At 40.8% G+C, this 17938-nt stretch overlaps 1 protein-coding gene across 1 annotated transcript in view; it reads left to right on the top strand.

Moving 5' to 3' along the window:
• The first annotated feature begins 10236 nt into the window (after positions 1-10236).
• Positions 10237-17938, top strand: part of cachd1 (cache domain containing 1) — a 104220-nt gene continuing 96518 nt past the window's right edge. Inside the window, exon 1 of the mRNA XM_080888028.1 lies at positions 10237-10805. Within this exon, the coding sequence (XP_080744154.1) occupies positions 10557-10805 (249 nt within the window). The 5' untranslated portion in view covers positions 10237-10556. The remainder of the gene's footprint in view (positions 10806-17938) is intronic.

The raw sequence follows: 17938 nt of genomic DNA on the forward strand, positions 1-17938 counted from the left end.
GACATGCCAGTCAGACAGCCAGTCGGGATTAGCAGTTTCACGGACAGACTGGGCCACTTTTGGCTGAGCTGCAGTCTGAAAACAATCCAAGAGATAAATGTTTAAAAAAGAAAAAGAAAAACAATGTAAGTATGTCAAGCTAGAGTTGTGGTTGCAATTTGTTGTAATAGCTCCGAAATGCTGCCATATTTAAAGGCAGAAAACTATCTGTAACATATATTTAATTTTACCTGTTGAAAAATCAAACACTGACCATCAGAGACACAAAAGATCCAAACCCCAGCGACCAGAATTGAGTGAAAACAAATATTTGTTAAGTGTCCCATCCCATCAAAATGGACACAGCTACACACTCTTGACCTACTGATCTCCAAAGGCCTGAGCATTTCAAAGTTTACTGTGTCTGATGTGGGCCTGTCTGATCATTACTGTGTTTTCTTTGAAAGTAAAATCTCAGCCCACACAAATATATCAACAACAGTGATCACAAAACGGTGTATAACTGAACACAGTAGTGCAATTTTTAACCAGGTCTTCCCATTAACACCTGACCTGTCCAGAGGGTCAGTCAATGAGCTCGTCAATAGCTTCAATGCTAACATGTTAAATGTAATGGACACTATTGCTCCCATTAAGGTGAAGGTTATCTCTGGAAGGAAAAAGTCTCCATGGAGAAACTCCACACTGGTGAAAAATGAAAAAAGAGAGTGTAGGAAAGCTGAGCGCAGATGGAGAAAAACAAACCTCCAGGTTCATTATGACATTTATAAAGAGAAACTTCACAATTATAATTTACAACTGAGGAATGCAAGGAGGTCCTACTTCTCTGACATCATCACTAAAAACAGCCATAATGCTCGGGTCTTATTTTCTACAGTTGACAGGCTAACAAACCCTCCTGTGTCAGTGGCAGCTGAACTTCATTCGACCATGGCCAGCAATGACTTTGCCAAATTCTTCACTGAAAAAATCCAAAAAATTAGACAAGCAATTGGTACATCAACAGCAGATCCAGGATATGTACTGTGTCCACCAAAAAACTGTTTAAACACCATGAAACAGTTTCAACCTATTAACAGCAAAGACCTGGAGGACATCTTAGGTCAACTGAACTCCTCCTCTTGCTGTTTAGATGTCCTGCCAACAAGTTTTTTCAAAAAGGTCTCAAAGACTTTAGAGTCAGACCTGTTACAGATCGTCAACTTTTCTTTATTATCAGGTGTGTTTCCAGAATCACTAAAAACTGCTGTAATCAAACCTATACTGAAAAAGGACAATCTTGACAAGACACAAATGAACAACTACAGGCCGATCTCAAATCTCCCGTTTTTAAGTAAGATCATTGAAAAAGCAGTTTCTCAACAGCTCAGTTACTTCTTAAAACAGAATAACTGCTACGATGCCTTCCAGTCAGGTTTTAGACAGAACCACAGCACTGAAACCGCTCTGACCAAAGTGTTTAATGACATATGTCTGAATACAGACAGTGGAAAAATGTCAGTCCTAGTTTTACTGGATCTCAGTGCAGCATTTGATACAGTTGACCACAACATATTACTCAAACGACTGGAGAACTGGACAGGTCTTTCAGGAACTGTACTAAACTGGTTCAAAACATACTTAGAAAACAGGAAATACTTTGTATCAATAGGTAACTTCACATCTGAGCAGACAAGTATCACATGTGGAGTTCCCCAAGGTTCCATCTTGGGACCCCCTTTGTTTAACATTTACATGCTCCCACTGGCACAGATTATAAACAACAACAAAATAAACTATCACAGCTATGCAGATGACACACAAATATATATCACAATGTCACCAGGAGACCGAGGCCCTGTACAGGCTCTTGGTAAATGCATTGAGGAAATCAATGACTGGTTGTGCCACAATTTTCTCCAGCTAAACAAAAACAAAACTGAGGTAATAGTCTTTGGCGCCAAAGAAAAACGATTACAGGTCACCAGAGAACTTTAATCTATACATCTAAAAACCACAAACCAGGCGAGAAATTTGGGTGTAGTGATGGATGCAGACCTAAACTTAGAAAAACACATTAAGACAATAACAAAGTCAGCTTACTATCACCTCAAGAATATATCAAGGATAAAAAATCTGATGTCTCAACAGGACCTGGAAAAACTAGTCCATGCATTCATCTTTAGCAGGCTTGATTACTGTAACAGCATCTTTACAGGTCTACCTAAAAAATCAGTCAGACAACTACAGCTCATTCAGAACTCTGCTGCTCGAGTCCTCACTAAGACCAAAAAAGTGGACCACATCAGTCCAGCTCTGAGGTCCTTACACTGGCTGCCTGTCCGTCAGAGGATAGACTTTAAAGTTCTGATGCTGGCCTATAAAGCTCTGAATGGTTTAGGACCAAAATACATCAATGACCTCCTGACCCAGTATGAACCATCCAGATCCCTCAGGTCATCTGGATCCGGTCTTTTATCAGTTCCCAGAGTCAGAACCAGACACGGAGAAGCTGCATTCAGCTTTTATGCTCCTTATATCTGGAACAAACTCCCAGAAAGCCTCAGATCAGCTGAAACACTCAGTTTATTTAAATCCAGGTTGAAGACTCACCTGTTCTCAGCTGCATTTGAATAAAGCACCAAATCCACACTTTAAGCTTAAATTTCAAAACTTACATTTAACTACTGATTTTATCTACTGTTCTGATTTTATCTGTTTTGATTTTATATACTGTTGTTTGTTTGTTTGTTTGTTTGTTAATTAGTTAGTTTGTTTGTTTGCTTGTTTTAATCTATTTTAAATCATGCTTTTTATTTGTTCTTGTTTCTAATGTCTCTGTAAAGCACTTTGAATCACCTTGTTGTTGAATTGTGCTATACAAATAAACTTGCCTTGCCTTGCCTACAGTTACATACAAACTTTCTTTCCTTGCTTTAATTGAAAAATGTTGTGGTTGGTGAAAGGGCTTGGAATAGGCTTGACAAAACCCAGATTAAATAGATTCAGAGTGATCCATCCCCTTAGGCTTCTTCTTTTGACAATGCATTGACGATTCATTCCACACCTGTAACTACAGCTCGTGCAATCCAATGCAACTGCTCCACAGTAGACACTGCATTTGTGGCCCTTTTGATATTTAGTCTGTATTGAACTGAAGCCAAGGAGAGCATTGGTGCCTCCTCTGGATTCAAAAAGAAGTTTGATTGTCTCGCAGGAAAATGAGCATACTTCTCACTTGACCTACACTGTGACCTCAGTACATGCTTTTTTAATGAGTTCATGCTATCTCATTGGCAACATCATTATTGTTCATGTTGGCCATTAAACCAACATTAAAGGAAAGGATGCCTGAGTCAGAGTCAGGCCATGTCCACACTTATACATTTTTTTTTTGTTTGAAAACACATCGTTTTCTCTCCGTTTTGGCCTCCCGTCCACGCTGAGACGGTGTTTTCGGTCAAGGAAAACGCAGCGTTTTGAAAACGCTCTCCAAAGCGGATAGATTTGAAAACACAGTTTTTGTGTCACATTGTGGACATCGAACCGGAGCCTTGAAAACATGACACATTTTAGTCATGTGATGCAGTCATGTGACCAATTAAACTAAGGTAGCGGAGGGCATTATACAGCAGTGGTTTTCTTTGCTCTCAAATTTTACAGCCCTATTAAAGATTAATATCAGTCTGTACATGCTCCAGATAGCTTTTCTTTCTCACTCGCTTTTGCAACTTCGTACTTTTGTGTTAGTGGCAGCAACAACTCCACCTCATTATCAGTCCATTTTAAAAACTCGGTGCTTTCCCTCAACATTTTGCCGGGATGTTTCAAAGAGCAAACGGTGGAATCCGCTTGCATTTCACGCATGCGCAGTACTGGAACGTAAGCGTTTTCGGCCGCTTCAATGTGGACGCACAACCAGTAGCGGTGTTGCCCGGGGCGGCATCGTGGTGGGGGGCGGCATCACGGGCCTCGGCAAAAATAAATAAATAAATAAAAATAGCTCGTATTCATGCTGCCCCGACGTCATGCCAGCGCATATTGGGAATGGCATAGGCACTGATTGGTTTTCTATCGCCCATTTGCTGGGAGTAAGGGCGCGCCTGCTGCTTGGGAGGAGGGAGGAGAGGGCGGGGCGGCGGGGGATTCTCTGGCTGGCTGGAGCAGCATCCAATAACCAACTCGCAAAATAAAAACAAACCAACAAACACGAAAACACCAGACAATATGATACAGACTTATAATTTGCACCGATGTTTTTCGAAATTCTGTACGCGAAAAGTGAGCGCGAGAGCCCTCGGTGCGCCTGCTCGCTGCTGAAGTCAAAGTAAAACTTTATTGTCAACTCCGCTACAGTACAGAATATAGAGAGACGAGACGACGAGGCTCCAGTTACAGCAGTGCAAGTAAACAAACAATATATATAAGAAGAGTAAGAAAATAAATATACACTTTAGGACTCGGGATAAAGGGATCAATAACAATTTAAAATTTATATTTTACAGTTTGATGATTTAAAGTCTCACACACAGCCCGTCGAAAGGGGAGGGGCCCTGCTGCTTCCAAATAGAGCACATTTCATTCATAATGATGTAAATCCAAGCCCATTATGTATTCATGATCTGAATCCTGGGTTGTGTGAAATCCCAGAAATAAACCTTAGACAAAGTGAATCTGTGAACTAAGGTGTAGGTCTTTTAGGTTATGTTGTGGTGATCCTCGATGTGGGGGATGGGTGTTCATACTGGAGTGCAAAATTAAAACCACTGGAAGATGGACAAGAAAAGTTCAAATCCATCAGGTGCTCAGTTTAGAAAAAATAGAAAAGAAGAGGAGGAGAAGATGCAGGTAAGCAGACGTGTCGTTGGATAATGGCAGGTCATCCTGAAACAATCAGAATCAGAATACTTTATTAATGCCTAAGGAAATTATGTGGGTTACAGTTGCTCCAAGAAGAAATGGTAAAAATAGCAACAGTAACAGACTAAACTCCAAACAATACATTATGTTACAGATTTTAATATTAATTAGTCATTGTCAATTGTTGATTTGTTCTGTTCTCATTGTATGACAAATTATGATGGCTGTTTGGTAGCCGTTTGCATACTATGCCTCTCTCTCTCTCTTCATATGTGTGTGTGTGTGTGTGTGTGTGTGTGTGTGTGTGTGTGTGTGTGTGTGTGTGTGTGTGTGTGTGAGAGTGTGTGGTGGTGGGTGCCAGAGGGTGTGTTCGCCCAGGGCGCCAAACAGGTTAGGACCGCCACTGCGTACAACTCTGTAAAAACGACTGAAAACAATAGTGTGGACGCAGAGCGTTTTCAGATGAAAACGCCGTTTTCAAATTTATCCGGGCTAGTGTGGACGTAGCATCAGTCAGATCCACCTTTCACTGATCATGGCCAGCTTCAAAGCACCAAAATGATGATGGCCAAAATGGTCCACTTAAGGCTTCAAGATGGAACTTTGTTATCTGGCAGGTGACGAGATGTTCACTGTCTATGTTGTATTAAAGATTAACTACTAAAATGTGGTCATATTGCTCTTTCCTCCTATGAATGTTTGCTAAACTTGTCTGCTACTGAATCCTGTGCAGCAGACCAAAATTGTTTGATAATATAAAATATTGCTGTTTGAGTGACCTCTGCACACAGCTAGTGCATTACCACACTACCAAACTACAAACTGCAGCATTCTTCCTAGACAATGTGTACAATCTGTGACAGGACTGATCAGTACAACTGAATAACTGCTGGCTCAGACACCTGACATCACTTCCTTTTTTTTAAAGAAAAAATAAAAGTCAAGTTGTCAAACAAACTTCATTTCTACATCACTGCAGTAAATGCGCCTGCCACAGCAGTGCACTTATGTACATACATGAAAACATGCGCGCACACGCACGCACACACATGGTATTCAAACACTTCTCTCACCACCGCTAGAGCTTTGATGAGGTTAGCCCTGCTGGTGGCTTTAAAAAAGAAGAAGAAGAAGAAGAAGAAGCACAGAACTGACTGTCACGGCGGGGTGCGCCGGTGTGTTTTTGAAACAGGACCCAAAAGCAGATGTGGACGAGGTGTTGCAGGTTTAAACAGAAAGCGATCCTTTATTTGGATGATTGCAGGAGTAAACCAGGAAACCAAAGTAAACTGACAAGACACTAAGAAACAAAATACTAAACGGTACTGAGACCAAAACCTAAACTATAACTATGACTGAGGTGGAAATAAACAGGCTAAGACGATGACTAACGTGGAAATAACAGACGAAAACTAGACCTATGACTGAGGTGAGGTAAACAGACGAACCGACAATAGCATGCAGAAAACAAAGGGCTTAAATACATACAAGAGGTGATCAGGGGAAGTAGAGACACATGAGGGGAACAGCTGACTAACATAAACCTAATGACAGGACCAGGAGAGGAAAGCTAAATACAGTAAACAAAGAACACATGACACTGTCAGAATAAAACAGGAAACACTAAAACTAGACATGACAGCACAAACTAACAGACCTAATACATAATGAATAAATACAAGAACCCAAAACATAGAAAACCAGAGGAACAATAAACAAAAGCTGCCCAAACTAAAGACAGAGAGGAAATGACACAAAACGAATCACATAACAAAATGAGACAAATACAAACATGAACTCAGAGCGCTGGGTCAGAGACCCAGCCTGTGACACTGACCAAATAATTTTAAATAGTTTGGGCATTTTTTTAATTTTACCCTGAGCCACTGAGTTCTGCTTCAAATTATGTTAATTTTGACATTCTTTCCAGTATTTGTGCAAGGATCTTTAAATATTTTCTCCCTAGCAAAGAACAACTAAAACTCTTGCCTGATGAAGGTGAAAAAACACAGAGCCTGGAACACTGGGATTTTCTGGGGAAGTGATAATGTATGCGATGCACACACTACAACCTCTCAACAAACTTCCTTGTGTTTGTAAGTATCCAAAAGCATCCGACAGCCACACAAACATCTGACGGAGTCCTCAGCCAAAGATACAGACAGACGACCTATTCAGGAGCACGGCAACCGAGTCCGGAGTCGAGGACCTTTCTAACGCAGACTACAGCCTGCAAAGCTGTGTGTTCAGCCAATGAATCAATCACACTTGCATCTGATAAGCAGTGCAACCCATTTGACTTAAGTCATCAAACAGAAGCATCATCAGTAACCACAGTGTCAACATTTTGCCTTTAACCCCCTAAATAATTTTACTTTTTCATTCGCTTCATTTGGTGTAAGAATGTGTCTTGATTTTGCTTCTTCAAATAAGCCCAAACTAAAAATACTTCTTAGCTTGACAGATGCGGACAGGCGCTGAAGTTATTTTGGCTTCCCTGTGAAATCATCTGGCAGCGCGTCTATTCTACACTGTGATCAAAACCATGACTAAACACGTTTGAGTGAGTGACTGAAACCTAAAATGCATGCACACACCTAAAGATGCCAGCTGTCTAGAAAGTGACGCATCTAAAAAAAAACACTAAAGAAAGAACTAAACTCTCGCCAGTGATGAAAACAGGACCAGTATTGGCCACACCAATATCGATACTTTTAACCTATAAAAGCAAGCTTACATTGGGAAGAGCAGTTAATTTGCAAATTCTGAACACACTTTAAGGACTACTAAATCACTATGATTTTCTCTTTTTAAAATATTTATTTAATACAGCAAAACAAGCCTTTCAGCTTCTAATATATTTTGAAACTGGGTTTTTTGGAGTGCTGGAATGTAAAAGTGTCCTTGTATACTAAACTTAGAAGATAGAAACAAAGTAACGATCCTATTGTGCTAGTATCAGTCCCATAGCAATCTGCACACCTCTATTCAATACTCTTGGGTAACAGAACTGATGTCATTGCTTATTCTTGTAACCCCTTTTTCTTGTTAGGTCATAACACACAGTAATGAAAAATGGAGTCTGTATAGGAAAAAAGGCAGAAGAGATGATTTTTTAAAAATCTTTTTGTGAATGAGTTATAAAGTGGTACACTGCCACTGAGGACCTTATTACGTGACCACGAGAGCTGGATGTAATGTTTTTATGCTGTCCGAGCTTACTCTGCACCCAGTCTAAAAATTATGGACTGATTTGACAGAAAGTGCCTAATTGTTCCTGGAGGAAATATAAAAATGAACATGTTGTATCTACACACGCAATCTTCCTTCATCAAATAATCCCATCAAACACCAATGAACATCTCACCCACCCAAAACCTCAGTCAGTTGTCTAACTGAAAATGACACACAGCAATTGCTAATATTACAGGGCTAGTGATCACTTTGAAGTGATTCCTGGACTTTATTGTCTTACAGCAGGCCTGTTCAGTAAGAGGCTGCCAAGCCAGTGTTACCAGAGCGACATTACACTTAAACTGATGTAAAAAGCATGCATTTTCTTAACCGCTTATCCAATTTAGGGTTGCAGTGAGGCTTGAGCCTATCCCAGCTCTTATAGGGTGAGAGGCAGAGTACACCCTGGACATGTTGCATGAGCCAAGACAGAGAGGGGCATAGAGAAACCATACAGGCACAGGGAGAACATGCAAACACCTCACAGAAAGGCATGCTTAAGTGAAATGTCACACTGAGGCCATTTTTTTTAAAATATCACTAACACCCCTGAATTCAAATTTACATGGGAAAATATATAAACTGACCTTTGGAATAAGCCCATAAATGAGATTAAGCCAATGTAAGCCGAAGTTGTTTTTCATCAAAAAGACATGTAGCAGGCATTTTGTGCCTGAGTGCAATGCTGGTTAACCAGAAAATCTCTGAAAAGTTACAAGCAGCCATGAGATGGCTGGGAAAAGGCCAGTTGTGCAGCTGCAAATCAAATAGGCTCTGCAGTCCAAGGAAGCTGAGCGGCAGGCAGACAGACAGAGAAAGAGGGAGAGAGCAATGATTAGAGGTCAGCTGTTGAACGAGTCGGAGCGCTGTTATACTTCAAAAGCCTCAAATTATCAGACCCGACCACAACATTCTTTAACGAATGATCTATCTGTCACACTTTATTTTGCAGTCATCAATCAAAATATGAATTGCCCAAATACACCAGGCTTCTGCTTTTTCTCAATTCAACTCAGCTCCAAGTACAGTTGAAGCTGTGCTGAAAACAGGAACTGGATTCTTGTAGGAGTGGAGGCTCCCGGGGTTATAGTACCCAGTTCATTCACAGAGATGTAAAAGCACAATCCATTATATGGAACCAATTTACTATGTTTGCTTGCTCAAGAGGTTAACACTCATTTGGAAGCAGGTCTCAGCCTCCCTATGATAGTATATATATTGCATTAATGGTACCTTTGTTTCAAAATTATCACAAGACCCTGTTTCACAAAGGAGCAAATCTGAGCAAGACAAACAGTCCATGAGTTTTATTAATTCATCCCGATTATCGTGTTTTAAATGCAAGATAATAAGAATATTAACCTTTTAAAAAAACTATTGTGGTGGATATTAGACTGAAGATAAAAGTAAATACATAATACCTACAATTTGAGGGATTATTGGTCAGACAGTATCTTATTAACTCAAACCTGCATTGCAGATTTTGACAGTTTAAACTCTCAATAACACACACACACACACACACACACACACACACACACACACACACACACACACACACGAGAGAGAGAGAGAGAGAGAGAGAGAGAGAGAGAGAGAGAGAAACGCACGTTATCCAAACTGCTTCATCCCTATGGATACAAGGTCGCTGTCTCACACTGCACTGCAGGGCCTTTCAACCTAAATCAGTGATTTGGGTTATTTCGATAAAATTAGCTTTTAGCTGAAATTAAACCATTAAAAGATTAATTATTTTTTCAAGTCTATAAATAAAATACAGAGTTAAAAATAATAAATCATTGTGAAACTCCCCAGAGGCGCTTCCCTTTTTGGTGACTGGTAAGAAATCTTTGAAGGCGTGATGGTGCTTTCGATGAACCTCGAATTAAAGAGATTTCTCTGTTTTTGAGCAGTAATTTATATGCACCACTCATATATGAATATAAACCTGTTTTGTCACACGTTGAAGAATTGGGACTGAGAAATAAAAACTCTTCCCATCGTATTTATCTATAAAACAGGGTTATTTCATATCGGCGGTGTTCTTTTTCACGGAGCTACTGAAGGCATCGCGAAAGCCTGATCCATTGATCGTCAGATCCAGGCGCCGGCAGGACTCCTCGGTGTTTCCACGCCTACTACTTTCACCCCCTTTGTGGTGACTCTCCGGCTCACACACACTTTGCCAGACTTCCAGGAGTTGGAGCCACTGATCGAAGAGGGAACACCGACAACGTAAGGGGGAAGAAAAGAAAGAATAAACATATTCCCTGCCCCGCATGGATTTGCTTTCTTCTCTGGAGGGATTTCAAGGAGGTGCAATGATTTGTGTCGCTGGGAATTCTGGAGACTTGTACCGGAGAGAAAGGGCACACGTACTCTACGCTGCAAAGTTGTAAAAGTAGTTTCCCTTGAAGTTCCCCCCCTCAAAACCACCCGTTCTGACTCCGTGCTTCTCCAGTTTGTAAACCCCCTCAACCATCATGGCGAGGCGGTCAGCGGAGAAACCTCTGTTTTTGAGACTGAACGCGCGCGCTGCTTTTCGGGATAAACACATTGGCTCGCGCGGAGGCTTCATGGCTTTTTCGCGGAGCTTCGTGTTAATCTGCTTGGCTCTTTCTAGTGGATATTGCGGAGCCGAGACGGAGTTTTCCATCCTGGAAGAAGCGCAAGTCTTGGCCGAACAAATGAAAAAGCTGTCCTCTCAGGAGCTGGGAGTCTTCACTATGCAGGTAATTAAATAAAACAAATAAAAGACACCAAGTTGTTTGAAGAACCGCTGAATGTGTTTGGGTGCAAAGCAGATAACCTCCGCTCGTGTCACGTCGAGCGAGTTGGAGCGGGTTTTAATGGGTTTTTTTCTGGCGCAAACAGGAGCTCTAAAACAGGCCTGCACAGCGCAAAACTAAAATAATAACAACAATACTCCCATAACCGCAGAAAAGATAGTTTGTCGACAGAGATGTTAAAAGTGTTGCGAAACAATAAGCTTCTATGTTGCAGTGTAACAACAGGCTCTTTGAAGTTGGGACGCGTTTATCTGGGACATGAACACGCCGGAGGTTTGAGGTTCTGAAAGGCTGGCGTTTTACCCTTTTATTCTTTTTTTAAGCTCTTAAGTAGTCCCAGTAATAATGAAATTTATTTAAATTCCAATACCTTCAGTTATTACTACACTCTCTGTGTGTGTTTGTTTTTTGTGCGCGCTACCTGAAAATGCCAACAAAAAGCGGGACAAAGTGTCCTTCATAATGCACGTCATAATTTCTTAAAAATGAGTGCCCTCTGTCCCGCTGTGTGCTCCTGAGCACATGTCATTGTGCACATACTCGAGTTTATCTTTTACCTGGTTGATAAATAATCTCCCGCAAGTCAATCTGCTGCAGCATATGGGCTCATCCAGAAAATCATATTTCCCCCAGAAAGAGCTGGTGATGGTTTATGATTAAACGCAAACAGCCTGGATTTCACGTGGATAGAAACACACTCTCTCAGCATCAGTTCTAGCACAAATGATTGCACCTAAAGCTGCCACTGATACATGTTTTCTTCATGAGCAATGTTTTTAGCAATTTTAGAATTTGTTTTTGTAGATTTGTCTAATAATTTAATTAATAAAACTCCACAAAATTGAAATTTCTGTGGTCACATCTTCTTAGTCCTTCTGTCTATTTAAAAGCCCCAAAACACCAAAAATATTCAGGTCCAAAAGGAGGAAATCTGCAATTGTCACAATTTTGTGCTTCTAGCTGTGTGCTTCATTGCCTTCTAAAGACACCCCGCCGACTGCTTTCAAGATAAGGGATTAGTTTGGTCGTGATCAGTGTTTGTTGTCCGCCAAGCAAGCGTCACAGTCAAAATAAAGATGCAGATGTTTTGGAGTTTTGATCTCATGAGATACCAGCCGAAATGAACCCATTCAACAGCGAGTCGGTGGACATGAGAGACAGATCTTTCTTTGGAGAGTGGAAGTCATTTCATTCAAAAATTCCAAACTCAATCACTCCATCTTGCAAGCAGATTTGTGTTCATCTTGTGTGATACTGAAGTGAGCATTTTTGGGGACTCATTCTTAGTATTGTAGTGACCAAACAAAAAATGCTTCGACTCTAAAAAGAAGCCAGAGTCATCAGTGAGAATGACTGCATTGTTGCAGCCCCAGTAGACGAGTAAATGCACTATATGATAATCATCCATCCGTGCAGTGCTGCATTAAATCACCAAATGGCAGGAGGGTGCAGTGCCAGGGGTGTGAAGGAGGTGTTTAGCACTTCAGAGGCAGAGGAGCTCGCAGGCCCCGAACACAGAGGCGCAGCAGCGGGGGGGCCTCGGCCCCAAATGGTGTTTCATCTTCTCTGCTTCCACACTGAGCCGCCTTCATCCCAGCTTTGGGAGTCGGCTTTGAGGGCTTCCTCTGATCCCACCGGATCTGCTGTTGTCACCGCTCATCCCCTCCCTGAGCTCCAGTTTGTGCTCTCGCCGCCCCGTTTCTGGTTCTTTCCATCATTATCGCTCTCCCTTTCTCTGACTTTTTTCCCTCTCCCTGTGCAATTCTTGTTTTCAGCTCCTGTTGGTGTGAATACTTTGAATTAATAGCTGTTTTCCCCTCAAACGAGAGTAAAACGCCTCCATCAGTGACAAAGATGTAATTAATACGAAATGATCTCAGCTTATTGTCGGCCTCACTTAGATTCTCGTGACTAATTTCGCATTCATACAGCAGCGTACAAAATGAAGTGTTCAGCAGTCGGCATCCTTCCCCCGTGTCAGGGGAAAACGGTTTTGAGCTATGAAGATGTTGCAGAGCTCTGAAAATCTGACTTGGCGTGAAGCTTTTTTTTGTTTTTTTACTTACTTCAATTGAAGTGGCACATTTCACAGATTTGCCAGAGTGGTTTTCCAGTGAAAACACAACTGCAAGGGTCTGTTTCAGGCCACAAAAGGACATCGGCTGTGGTGCTCATATCGTGCCTGATTGAAATTCAGAGATGTGCCAGTTCAGCTAATTTTTTTTGTCCCTTTCTCTCTTTAAAAGAAAAACAATCTTTTCCACATATGTTTGTATCCAAACAGAATCACTGATTTTCATTAAAAGTCTTTAATTTCTTGAGTCACAGCTGGCCCTCATTATCTCTTAAAGGAGTTCTTCAGGTTTCTTTGTCCACTGAGCTATGTGCCGAGTTCACGCGCTGCCTTTTCAGATGAGATCTGAGGATTTTGCCATCAAGTGAGCATCCCAGCATGCCCATTTAAAATGTAATTGTACCCCTCTGCACCCCACCCCTCATTCTCTGGCAGATGTGTAATTTGAGGCTCGCCTCTCATCGGTGTTTCTGAGTCACTGGGTTAGCCTTGTTCACTCTGTCATTGACTTAGTCATCAGGGGACTTGAGGGCTTACAGCTGATGCTTTTACGCTGACAGGTCTGCTCTTAATATAAATATAAATATATATGTATTTGATTTAGTGGTGAAACCCTACTGTAGGTAGGGTCAGACTTTGCAGGTTTGCGACGTATCAATCAGAAACTTGATGACAGTCTTCCCTTTTGAGACGTTTCATATCTTCCTGAATAATTTATGATGAAGATTTCTACATTACGACTGCTTATTGTGAAAGGAGAAGGTCTTAGATACCCATAGAGCTTTTCATGTTCGATTTCCTGCAGGCTTAAGCAGAAGGCTGAAGATGGCAAGTTTAGTTTTGGATCTCGATAGGAAATTCAATCTCTTTTCTTACAAAACACACGACTGCAGCTACTTTTCAGAATCAGAATCAGAAAGGGGTTTATTGCCAAATGTTGAGCAGGTTTACAACATTAGGAAATTGCTGCGGTGCTTCAGTGCAAACATACTGTCATAAAAAAATATAAGAATAAGAATTAAAAGTGCTAAGTAGATAGATATATACATGATATATACATGAGTGCAGGTGGTGATCAGTGCCAAACATGGGGTGATGCAGTGAACACAGCGTAGGGTCATGTGTTAGTGGTGGGAACAGTCATACGGTTATTGTTCATGTGTCCAACAGCAGAGGGGAAGAAACTGACCAGTAAGTGGAGCAACAGGCTTGATCACTTGTAAACATGCAGTAAAGAGAGATGTTAAACGTACATAGCCTGATTGCTTTTAACGTTGAGAAGCATGTATGCACTATTGGCTGCTTATTTATAAAGAAAGTTTCACTGTGTTAGTTTCAAGGGCCTCAATCCTCATACAACAGTATGGTTTGAGGCTGAACCCCTGAGGCTGGCTCGTCCATTTATCCCTGGCCCCCTAATTGAATATTGATAGCGTAGTGAAGGTTTGTGTTGGGGTAGCTCTGACAATGTCTTCACTCTGCTATTTTCTGGTTTGGGATCAGTCCAATGGTAACAGAGCTGAGATTGACACTTTGTTGGTTTCTTTAACCTAGACTTGGCTTGATTTGATTTAACATGCACTCCTCTGTCTCTCTCGGTCTCCATCTACCTTTATTCTAATCTTCTTGCTCCCATTTCTCTTCTTTCTCTTTTATTGGCCTGTGTTCCCGTTCCCTCACTTTATATTGAATCAGTTGCAGAGACAGGGTGGGGGAGGAGGAAGGTTTGAGGATATACAGCAGGACATCAGAATTCCTGCTAGGCTCTCTGCAGTACAGCTTCAAAGCCTTCTTGCCTCTTACTGCGTTGCCTGCATGGCTCTGTGCTCAGTCAAGGTTACTATGAGCCTCACAGGCCCACCACTTCATCTGGGACTGTTACTATTCCCCATCCACACTCTCTCTCTTTTGACTTTGAGCCTTCTCTAAGTGTGCATGTTGAAGCAGATCATTCAATTAACAACATGATTACGATTTATTTGTGAGCCACTGTGCAGCCTGTCTGCTCAGATTGGAACCTGGTAGTCTGAGAGCATTTTCAGCTGATTATAACCCAGATTATATGAAAGAAGAGGTGTCTTATAGAACTTTTTATTTTCAATAGTCCTCATCTAATGGGAATATGAGCTTTTCAGTGTCTTTTCAGCACGTCTCTGCTCTTGCCTTGTTCCAGCTATAATGGGGCTGTTTTTAGTTCCCTTTCTTCGGGGCACAGAGGTTATGTAATGCGACCAAGTTTTCTCTTTCAGTAAGTGTACTTCTGCAAATGACAAAATATGAGACTGTTTCACTGATGGAAACAGTCTCATTCATTCCTCCATCTTTACTATGTTTATTATGCAAGTATTCAAACAGAAGCTCTGCATGATGTTGCAGTAAAATTTTATTCTTGTTGTTCTTTCTATCTGGCATTTAAATGAGTGAGTCTGAGCAGGGTTAGATCGTAAAGTCGTCACAGCAAATGTGAACTAACCCAGTTGTCTCACTTAATTAAAATGCAGTTCACATATTTAAACCGATATTCTGTAATTAATATTTTATTTTGTGCCAGCAGAGGTGAACCAATGTATAAACGAATTAATTTTACTAGGAAAATCTTTCGTTGGCTCAGCTCTAACCTTGTATGTAGACTGGCTCATGAGTTGGTACGTACATTCTTGGTTCCTAGACAGTGAATACTAATTTGGATTGAGTCTTGCCTTGTTGCTACCCTAGTAGTGGAAGCAGAGTAAATTTGAATGGTTGTCATTTTGTGTTAGCCTAGTGATGGGCTTTGCCTTTTGCCCCATGACAACTGGGATAAGTTGCAGTCCCCCTGTGGCCGTGGAACTGGAAAAGTGCTCAGAAGAATTGATGGACTGTCGCAGCCTAATCTTCAGATTGTTCTATATCCTTATTATCTAAAGACCACAACTTTAAGCTTTCCCACACTTTACAGAAAGAAAGTATCCACATTGAAACAACAAGCACAAGATCAAATGTTAAAAGCAAAGTAAAATTCTTGGGTGTTTGCGGCTCAACCATAGAATTTATGGGGGAATGGGTTAAAAGTCTTCCTGTCTGGTTTTTAACGATCTCTGTTAATGTGACATGTGGTTACTTTGTTTAACCTTGATTGGATTCTAACCTCATCCCATTAATGGTATGCACTGTTTGCCTTTCCCTCCGATCTCTTTTTATGTGTTTGGTTAATAGAACCAGGAGTGCTGTGAATTAGTCGACCTTGAATTGAATAGCAAGGCCAGAAGTTTTTCTTCTTTTTTCATTCTGACCATAAATTGTGATGCATCTCATTGGTATATGAGCCCCCTGAGGCTGTGCTGGACTGTCTGTTCTTTTTCCATTTTAACAGTGTCTTTTTTTCCCCCAAGCTTTTATTGCACAGAAAAGTTTCTGTTGCTTTAAAACTACCTGCTTTTAAAACATAGTTGTTAGATTCTTGCTCCCAAGTTGCTGAAGATGCATGAATACTTCATAACTTCAAGCTGCAATGTTTTGCAGTGTGTGCAGCTTTAATGTTTTCTTTTTTTGTTCTTTATTGTTTTTATCCTTGCTGAATTGCAAATGAGCATCGTGCACATTCGAGGCTATACGCTGTCTACATTTATTGGCAAGAGTTTTTTTTTTTCTTCTATAATTTGAAAGTTGCACTGTTCAGTCGAAACTGAGAATTTGTTTTCCTTTGTTCATTTTGCTGGAAAAAAACAGGGCTCTCTGCCAACAGCTGCAAGGTCCCACAGCAACGTCTGTAGTGTTTTAAACTTGGGATGACTTTCACATTGGTCTTCAAAATTCTTGGGCTGTCCAAAATCCTGGGAAGCAGCCCAGCTCTGTCGATTGTTACTTCTGTTACAATGCAGGAGAGAATAGAGTAAAGAGTTTTTATTAAATCAATGGCTGCTTGTGTGTTTGGGCCTAATTCCAGCCACTGAGGGGTTCAGGCACCCTTTATAACCAAACTGCCTTTGAGAACAGTGTGTCTGGCTTCTAAACCGAGCACACACCAAACGCTGCGAGGTCCCTAGAATTCTTGGATCAAACTAGGAGTTGGGTATTACTGTCAGATAGAAGCTGTCTGGATTTAAGGAGGTCATTTTTAATAATTTTGTCTCTTTTTTTTTTTTTTCTTATTGTTTCTTAGCTTGGGTAGGGCATCTATTGGTCTTATTAGAGTCTACTGTTTAATATGATTATGACCAAGGAGGCCATCTTCTTTTATTTTTATTTTTTGACGTGGCTCCAGAGGTGGGAATGTTGACTTTACTTTATTAGTTCAGACTTTTAAATTAATGCCTATTGTCTAGCTATTGTTGGGTGGACTGTTGTTACATTTGTGCAGATATGCATGGTGCTCAAATATGAAAGCCTGTGGTTTTGGATCAGTGCTAATTTGACTGTGTGGTAGTTTTAAGAAAATGTCTTCATAACAGCACCAGGCTGAAAGATCACTGATGAAACTTGAGATTCATACAAACTCCCATTCACACTTTTTTTTTTCTCAAAAGAAAAAAAGGTGTCCACAGTCTGATTTGCACATTTCTTGGTTTCAAAAGTTTATCTTCTGTCTGTTCTCAGTGTGTATGCACTAAAGGCTTTAGTACATCACATTTCCACATCACACTTGCGTAAGTTGCATACTAGACAATGATGGGCTACCAGAGTACTTGGCGTATCAAAAAGTTGAGCATAGAAAACTTTCTTCCTTCAGCAGATAAAAGAGAAATTTTCCACATGTTTTAAGTGACATTTTCTAAGTTATCCATGTCAGGTTGTAAAATTTGACTTGTAAATACAAATTGTAGATTGTTTTGTGTTTGAGTCGTTTTGGACTGCAAGGCTGTTGGAAGAGCTTTATGGAAAGAAATATATTTTTTTCCAGAGCGTTTACATGATACAGCTTTCCATCATTTCGGTCAGATCCCTTTACATTTTCAGCCAGTTTAAGTACAGCCTGCTGCACTGCCTCTTGGCTCCCGTTGGACAGCGGTCAGGACAAAGCATG

This window comes from Rhamphochromis sp. 'chilingali' (assembly GCF_963969265.1).
Source record: "Rhamphochromis sp. 'chilingali' genome assembly, chromosome: 7".
Classification (NCBI taxonomy): domain Eukaryota; kingdom Metazoa; phylum Chordata; class Actinopteri; order Cichliformes; family Cichlidae; genus Rhamphochromis; species Rhamphochromis sp. 'chilingali'.